Source organism: Solanum stenotomum, chromosome 7, assembly GCF_019186545.1.
Source record: "Solanum stenotomum isolate F172 chromosome 7, ASM1918654v1, whole genome shotgun sequence".
In the NCBI taxonomy this organism is placed as follows: Eukaryota; Viridiplantae; Streptophyta; class Magnoliopsida; order Solanales; family Solanaceae; genus Solanum; species Solanum stenotomum.
This window is the reverse complement of record NC_064288.1, coordinates 53320279-53329926: the sequence shown is the minus strand read 5'-3', so window position 1 is coordinate 53329926 and position 9648 is coordinate 53320279. Positions and strand designations below refer to the sequence as shown.

Genomic DNA, 9648 nt, shown 5'->3' with positions numbered 1-9648 from the left:
GGGGGGGGTGGGTGGGGGGTCGAGGGTAGGGGTGAAAAAATGAAAATTTGAAGTTGAAAAAATTTTTTAAAAACAAACTCAAATTTTTTTTGGGGGGATGGGGGGATGGTAGTGGGGAGGGGGGGTGGAGGATTGGGCAGAAAAAATAAAATTTTGAAGTTAAATTTTAGTTTTAACCATGGCGAGCAACAGTGATGAAGATTTTGTGAAGAACAAGATTATCATGTAATGAAAAAGACAGATCAAGCTTTGTCAAGAAAATCCAGCCAAAAGGGGAGATTTGTTAGGGTTTTGCCCTGATTTTCTTACCATAATTTAAGATTTATTTTTCCTTAAAGAAAAGACAAAACATTAACATAAATGTTTTTACTTTTCCTGAAAGGAAAAATAATTTTCTTTCATATTTGGTTTATTCTCTCCTTTTAGGACTCTTTTTCTAATAAGAAAAGGTTTTAGGACTCTTTTTCTAGTAAGAAAAGGTTTTAGGACTCTATAAATATAGGTTTGTTTCTTCTAACACAATAACAATAACATCCACAATGTAGTCGTTTAAGATTCTTGTTTATGGGGAGATTTATTCTCTCTAAAGTTTCAATGTTTTTCTTTATATTAGTTTTAATATAATAATATTTTGATTTTTAGTATAAGTTTTTGTTATCTGATTTATCAACCATATGATTTGCAAATTGCAAGTTTCCGCATGACGCCCTAATCATCCTTCATAACCCAACAAATACAACATTGTTTGTAAGCTTTGGAGGTTCCTATTTGAAACCATGTGTTGCACGTGGTTTAGAAAACAAGATATATTTCCCAATGTATCATGACAAAGACAAGGGAGTCTTTTATTGTTTGGCCACTCGCAGATACTACTCTTTTGATTACTTTCTAAAAAACCCTTTGTCAAGTTCCAATTATTATAACTTGTCCCGACCAAGATGCTGCATTTGGATTGAAAGATAAAATGTGAGCCATTGGCCTGGTTAGTCTTTTCTTTTTTTTAAAAAAATAATATATATATATATATATATATATTATTTTAATTATGAAGTTGTTTGTGAGTACATATACTTTTTAGCTCCAATGTTATTGTTGGCATACCAAGAGTTCTTNATATATTATTTTAATTATGAAGTTGTTTGTGAGTATATATACTTTTTAGGTCCAATGTTATTGTTGGCATACCAAGAGTTCTTTATGAATTGAATAAACATAAAGATGGATTGATTCAATAATTTTTTGGTCTATTCCAATGGTTAAATTATATGATTGACCAATATTATTGTTTCTAATATTTGATCTTCTCCTTTGGAAAAATCTTAAATAAATAAAGTGGTAAATAACTATGGCAAAGGCAGTGCAAAATATAGAAATAATAAGAGAGACTTTGAAAGATTTTGATGAAAAAGCAAGAGGAGCTCCTATATTTTCCATGGCTAATAATTTTGTTGAATCATGAAGAAAATAAAATAAAATTTGTGTTTGTGTATTGCAATATGTGATATTGTGTCTTTATTTATTTAAAATGAATTGTAGCAGGATTCAAAACTCGAAAGTTTAATGTCCAAATCCTGGATTTGCTTTTGCCGCTAGGAGGGCGACTGGAGCAAGAACGGATTTAGAGTATCATTTATGGGTTCATGTGAATCGAGTAATTTGTGACCATATATTACACTAATATTAGATTGTTAATCCAGTTGTATTGTATATTAACTAATTAGGGGTCATTTGGTAGCTGGTTAGAGTTATGCAGATATTAGAAATATATAAATTAATTAATTAATTATAATTAAATCTATTTATTATTTTATGAGGGATTAGTTGTTCATGTATTAGTTATACTTGTATATATTAGTTATTTCATTATAGATCTAATATCCTCATAAAATAATACATAAATTCCTTCATAACTTATACATATATCAGTTATGCAGGTTCTAAATTGTAAAAATCAAACATTGTGTTAATTTCATACATGAATAACGTATTTCCTATCTACCTACCAAACGTCGTATAAGTTATACGAAAATAAATACATGAATAACTTATTTCTTATCAAATGACCCCGCAAGGTTGATGTAGGATTTTATAAACTTTAAATATTAAATTCAACTCGTGAAGAGAGCTAGGGGAGATAAAACACTCAATATTTAAAAATTCTTTATTTTTAAGAATTGAACGTGATACTTATGATTAAGAATAAATAAAGAAAAGAAAAGAAAATGTTTGACGAAGAAAAATAGGGGAAGTACTTGGTCGTGTTCTTATTTTCACACTAACCAAGTGAAATGAACATCACACGTGGGTTAACTCAATCATAATTAATTACATAATTAATCAGTTTATTAGTACTAAATCATAAAAGTTCCCAATTGGGCTACTCGAAAAATTACATTGCATATACAAAATTACTCGTTTTAATTTTAATATATATATATATATCAAAACTTCTTGTTATAACTTATAATTATGTTTTTGCCAGTATTTTAGATGACGTGATAGTGTATATAATTTAATTAAACTTGTTTGAAGATACATTTAATTGTGAATATTTTGTCCACTTTTGTATGTGTATACACTATCTCCAAATGATACAAAATACAATGAACATGTGTGATGTCTTTCAAATATATTCATTTTGATCCAAATAACTATCTAAACATGATTTTCAAACATGAAAAAGTGTGATGGCTTATACCAAAAAATAAATATATATATAACCACTATTATAATGTTTTTATTGGGGTTAAATGGAGAGTTCTATTCAAAGCTTCTTGATCATTCTTTTGCTTTGTGAACATATATAAGGACAAAATATTCTTTTAAAGTTTCCAAAATTGACATAGAGCTTGAAGCGATTGGTCATGTTTCATGGTGAATTTTGCTTAAAAAATAATTTTTATTTATAAAGTGAAAAACAATATTTGAAAATTAAAATTATTTTATATTAAACGGATAAATAACAAGAACAAATTTAGAACACTTTTTGATATTCCACGTCACGTTGTTGTGTCCAACTCAGTTGAAATGTGATCCAATAGTAAAATGACAAAATCCTCTTCAACAGGCACTGAAAACTTAAAAAGTGAAGGGTTTTATTATGATTTTAAAAAAAACTCCGGAAAACATATTAAGATTGCATTTCAGAATGTTTAAGAATTTGAAAAATAATACTTAAAAGATGTTTTCAACTTTTTTATTCCATTTTACTCACAAAAAGTAAAAAACAACTTCAATTTATATTAAAAACCAAATACAATCTAGCATTTGGTTATCAATTTTGAAAATAATTTTGAAAAAATATCTTCAAATATCTGTTTAATTATGAAATTTGATCAAATTTTGAATAGTTTATATTCAAATATTTCAAGTTCTCAAAAACTCTAATTTTCAATTTCTTAATATATGGCCAAATGGACGCTTGTGCCCGTTTGGCTTGAAATTTTTTCCTTTGTTTTTTCTCGAAAACCTGCTTGAACATGGAATTGTTATAATTTTTTAAAATTCAACTTTAAATTGGACGACAACAAACCTAGTGTAATCTCAGAAGTTTAATATGGAGAAGATAGTATGTACGCAATCTTTACCCCCTCCTCCGATATACCCTCGGGTTAAGTGGAAATTCGACTTCAAGTTTATAATTTTCATTCCAACTCACTCATAAAAATTCAAAAACAATTATGATTTATATTAATATATCCAAACATGCACCGATATATAAGACCAATTAAGGAAAAGTGCTTTATTTTAGGATTCTCGAATTATAAATATATGGTTAATAAATTTCAAAATACATGAACAAGAAGTAATAAAAATAGCATGCACCAATTACAAAGGAAATTAATGAAGAGGGAAGATTCCTCGTAAATACAATATAATTTGGAAGAAGCTAGAGCTATTGTATATGCGTTTATATATTCTCAATACAAATATGTCGTTAACTTGATGTGAACTATATACCAAACCAATAATATCTAATAATAATTGATCTAACCAATCAAAAGAAAAATAGTAACTAATAATGAAAAAGTCAAAATACACAAAACTTGTCCAAATTCTTCTAGTTCTTTCACTGTACTTTCATTTGACACCTATCCTTATGATAAATAGTTCGTCTTGTCGTAACCTTCCTCTAAAAGGTCAACTGTCAAAATTGCAACAAAAGAATTCTGATCAAAGAGCAAATTTTAGAGAGACTCTTCATCGATCTGGTAGTCGATTAATCACTGATCATCCAAGAGCGAGCAACCATCATGTTTAATGATTTGATGGAATTTAGAATGTAGTGATTGGTGAATCACTTCTTCTTTTTCTANTGTGAAAATGTTCTTAAACTTTATTGTGTCTTACTAAGTTCTTCATAGTTTTGTTCTAAGTATCTAAGGAATACAAGATGAACAACAAAATCGAACTTGTCTAGTAGTGTTTGATTTTATTTTTTTTTATGTTAACTTTCTTGTCTCAAGGAAACTTTTGTTGGTGGAATCACAAGATTTTAAGTACTCAAGAAATGCAGCAAAATTTGTGTCTTTGTAAAGACTTGGATTTGTTTCACTAATTAATTTAGGTGATGGATTTATTATGCTATTGAATGGAAGACTATGCAAAGAAGCCACTGAAATTCTTTACTTTAAAGAGTTCACAAGAACTCTGTGTAACACACTTTCGTACTTCCCATTGCTAAATATCTGCAAGAAAATAAAATAAAAAAATCATGTCAAAAAATTATGAAATTGGAACTTTAAATGAAAATTAAAGTTCAAAAAAATTGTTGGAGTTAATAGTTTATTGTTTGTAATAGTACTCCATTTGATTTGACTGACGATGAAATAGAAGATAATACTCCTTCCCATCTAAAATAATTGATGTTTTAGGCTTGAGCACATGAATTATAGGATTCACTTACTCCAAAAATTAATAGGAGTTTTGTTAAAATATTCTTAATTATGATTTCTTCTTTAAGTTGGCATAATGAAATTTGTTTATTGAAGTAGGAATATGTCTAGGGAAAATTTGACAAAAAGAATTGACAAATACATTCTTGATTTTGTGTCAAATTATTTTGGATTAGAAGAAGTAATTACGAAGATTTTGAATTAATCTTAAATCTATCACGTGAAATATTGAAATCAAAGTGTTGTCAAAAAATTATGGAGGCATTTTTGAAATCTTGAACCCATAATTTCAAACGTCAGATTTGTTCAACATTAAGAACTTAAACGATAAACTTATGAAATTTAAATTCTAAATTCGCTTCTGTATATATAAACTGTAGTTATTTGTTGAGAATTTTGATGATTTATAAATTTTCACATGTTAACAATATATAGAAGTTAAACTTCGAAACATCTCGTACCTCAAGGTGGTCTAACATCTAACGAGTTCAACAACAAAAACCTAGCTACCTAAAGACAACTTATATAATTTCTTTAATCTCTCTATTAAGCAATCAAATTGTAATTTTATAAGACCTTTAATATACGTCAGATGTCACGTCAACATATAAAAGTTAACCTCGAAAAATATCTCGTACCTCGAGGTGGTCACCAACATTGACCACAAAAGCATTAGGGATAGGTTGAATAGTGACCCAATCATCATTGCACTTCACTTGTAAACATTCAACTTCATCTTGGAGTAGAAGAGTTAGAAATCCATAATCAGAATGAGGTGGCATTCCAAGTGTCAAATCAGGATTAGGACAAGGTGGATAAAAATTAACAGCCATTAGCTGGCTTCCATCTTCAAATTCTTTTAACATTTCTTCATCATCATCATTTTGTTGTGTCTTGTTTTTTGCTGCAACATTAATTCCAAGGCTTTCTAGGATGGCTTCCACCAACTTTATAAATAAGATTTTGGTCTCTTTTGAGTATGTAACTGCCATTTCCCTGTTTAAAGTTCAATACAAAATGTTAAAAAGAATTATAAAATCGTTTTAATTTATTTGTTTGATTTTGACAGGACAAGGAGTTTAAGAAAATAAAAAACATTTTTGAATTATGTGGTTTTAAACTAAAAGATACACCATGTAGAATGTATTAAAATGTCTTTTCATCTTATGGTCTTAAATATATCATATATATAAAATTGAAACTAAAAAATTAAAAAAAAAATAAACATTCATTTTTTTAAAAAATCGACTAAAAAGGAAAAAAAATGCAAATAGATTAAAACAGAGTATAATGATTATGACCCTAATAATATAATATAATATAATACTATCAAATCATGAACAAATTATCTAGTACATGGTTTGTTGTTAAGACTGGGATTCTAGCCCTTTGCTTATAGTGATAACCATGCAAAAATAATATATAATGGAAAAATTGATAGGGGGAGTATAATTTATATGTTTAGAAGACAGTCTGGTGGATAAAGTATTGTAAGTTACATCGAGTTTGAGGAAGGGCCACACCCTAGAGGGTGTTTATATAAAACCTATTTTGATGTAAGTGTGAAAAGATGATTCTATAATTTAACATCGTGACTTATAGAATACATGAAGATAAATTTATCGTTACTCTAAGACTCCAACTTAATTTATTTTGAACAACAAAAACAATTCACTGCACGAAGTATCCCTGCAGTTACATAGGGTTATACCCTAGCTAGAGGGACATGTTATATGTAGACAATTTATCTTGACGCAAGTTTCAATGACTGATTCTATTACTCAAACTCGTGATTTATAAATCAAGTAAAGATTTATATTTTACAATTGCTCCAAAACTCGAGCTCAATTTATATACATTAAGGGGTCGTTTCGTGTGAGGGATAAAAATAAATAGTTTTGGGATAAAAAAATAGTTTAAGGATAAAATTTTGGTGTCTTGTTTGATTGCCATGTTTGGGATAACTTATCCCAACATTTATACCATAGTGATATGATAAGTTATCTTATATATATATACATATATATATAGTGAGATAAGTTATCCTGGAATAATTTGTTCTTGACCAAATGACCCTAATACCATAAACTAAAAAAACTTTTGATCTTACCTAAAATCAGAGGGAGAAGAAGGCCAATGAGGAAGGACTTGAGGAAGAGGGTCACAAACCAACTTGAGAAAGTCCCTCCAACAAAAGACACCATCTTTTGTTTGATTAAAACTTGTTCCATATCTAACTGGTGTTGTCATGTCTGTTGTCATGTACTTTTCCCTTTCTACTAATGGAAGATCAAAAAACCTTCCTCCAACATCCACCATACCTTTTATTACCTCTTCTGAAATTCCATGGTTTATCAACTGCATGGCAACATTAAAACATTAAAATCACAACTTTTTTAATTACTTGTTACCATTAATAACCATTAAAAATAATGTAGATACAACTAATTAAGTGTAGGGTCAACTCATAGTCATTGAGGACCTCTTAAAATGATATACTCATTATGTTTCAATTGATGTGATGATATTTGATTTGACTAAAATTTGTGGTCTAAAACAAGCCAAGTCACTGCTAAAGAATATGAATTTCTGATGGTACTGTCAAAAATTGACTTACCATAAGAAATTCCATAGACATTTTTGTGACCATAAAATTATATCATTAAGAATGTATGATATATGAAGTTTAAAGTTAATATACTTCTATCGAGATGATGGTGTTTATAGGACTGACTAAAAAAGAAAGTATGTCATGAGACAGATGGAATACAAAGTTCCATTCAAAGGAATCTTATTTTACCTGAAAAAATCCATAGTTTTCACAAGCATAGGATAGTGAATCAAGAACTTGAGCTCTATTAGGACCATAGAGTTGAGCAAAATCTATGATAGGCAACTTAAGATTGTGTTTGCTAGTAACTTGTGGATTTCCATTTATAGTATAAGAATTTGGTCTTTCTGAAATAGGAAAAATGTATTTCTTTGGAACTTTTTGAATTCCACTTTCATGCAAATACTTTACTCCTTTATGATAATTATCTTCAATTTCATTCTTCAGTTTTTCACTAGATTTTGCCAATGCTGGAGACATTTTTTAAAAAAAAATTGAAAAGAAGAGAAATATATAGAGGGATTGGTATGTATATTGAAAAGGAGATGGTGGGAATTAAGAAAATAAGTGAGGTACTTATATAGAGAAAAAAATATATCAAGAAACAAATAGGATCTAGTTTCCAAAACCAGCTTTGGTTTTTTTTCTTCTTTTTTTAAAGAAAAAAATAGTAATCTTGAATTCCAAGTGGTGGTTTTTGATATGTTAAATTGAAAAAATCGTTTGACATTAATGTAGAAGTGTTGACCTCATTGGTGATAATAGATTATATAGATTGTTTCGGCCTTAATTAGAGATCTTAGGTTCGAGCACTGATTATGAAGAAAATCTTGTAATAAGAGTGTCACCCTCGAATGAGTCATGCAATGCACGATTCATATTTAATTGGGGCTCTTGCAATTTGGACTCCAAATATCATGATGGAAAACAAAAAAAATAAAAATTATGATAGTATATCTGAGTCAATTTGTATACACTTCGAATAGTTTTACTAGGTATATATCAATTTCATCTAATATAAATATCGGATAATTTTATTGATGACTTGGACAAATAAAAAAAAATCAACTAACAATTTTTGTCTTCGCAGAAATTTCATTGCTAGATACATCTTTAAGCAAGGAAACTTCCAAAAAATATTTAAAATGCCATATTTGGTATTTGAACATGTGACATAACATAGTACTATTTATATAAACTCCTTTGCTACTACACCCAAAAAAAATCCCTATGTTAAAAGGATTCAATCGTCTATATGTGACACCCAAAAATTAAATCTATTTCTATCCTATTGAACACATTTAATTTTAGTTTCTGAAGAAGAACATTTTAATAAACTCGCTAATATATATATATAGTCATAGGACCTACAAAAAACTCCACAAAAACCAGGGGTTGGTTTATATAGGGAGGTTGGGGTGGAGAGTTGATTTATTTTACTCGCAAACGTTTGTTGTTTTCTTAAAAGTTCATCAATTTTTTTATTAGATGTTATTTTTTTTAAAAAAAAAAATTGATGAATTGAGTAGATTTTTTCTCAAATTTTTGGACTGATATTTTTTTTTTATCGATTTTTGCATTATTTTTAGTAGTATACATCATACAATATGCAAAACAACCCCTCCTCCTTTCATGGCAAACCAAAAACGATGAGTTGGTTTATGTGGGGAGTTGGGANCTTTTTGTGTGCAATTGGAGGTGGGGTCTCTTGGCTCATCACAATAATTTGATATAATTCATGTTTGTACAATTTCTTGGAAGCTTGATTAGTCCTTTATATTTCAATGGTCATGAAGATTTGAGTCTTTTTTTTGGCCTAATTTTGAATTGTCATGCCATTTTTGACTGCCCATTACTATTGATTGGTTCAAAACCTTGAAGTTTTACAAGTGAATTGGTCCATCTACTAATAGTTTACTCTATTAGTAGCACGTTCTAAAAAAAACAAAAGAAGAAGATATTCATTTAATTTAGACGGAATGAGTTAGAAGACGTTTGTATTTAATTTTATTTGTCAGTTCAATCATTATATTTACGACTTTGTCAAGTGAATCTTTAAACTCACTGAAACACGATAGTTATAAATGTTGCATTGTATATGATAACATATTGTACATAAAAGGCATAACTAGAATTTTCAAT

General features: G+C 28.6%; 1 protein-coding gene across 2 annotated transcripts in view; it reads right to left on the bottom strand.

Annotated features, from left to right (window-relative positions):
- LOC125871797 (probable 2-oxoglutarate-dependent dioxygenase SLC1) overlaps positions 1 to 8045 on the bottom strand; it is a 19682-nt gene extending 11637 nt beyond the window's left edge. Inside the window, exons 1-4 of one of the 2 annotated variants that reach the window (XM_049552470.1) lie at positions 7696 to 8045; positions 7006 to 7253; positions 5534 to 5891; positions 4430 to 4688 (exon numbers count right to left, since the gene is read on the bottom strand). In XM_049552470.1, the coding sequence (XP_049408427.1) occupies positions 4626 to 4688; positions 5534 to 5891; positions 7006 to 7253; positions 7696 to 7986 (960 nt within the window). In that variant the 5' untranslated portion in view covers positions 7987 to 8045 and the 3' untranslated portion in view covers positions 4430 to 4625. Of the gene's footprint in view, positions 1 to 4429; positions 4689 to 5533; positions 5892 to 7005; positions 7254 to 7695 lie in introns of those variants that run through there. The other variant, XM_049552471.1, reaches the window with a different exon arrangement.
- Positions 8046 to 9648: the final 1603 nt, after the last annotated feature.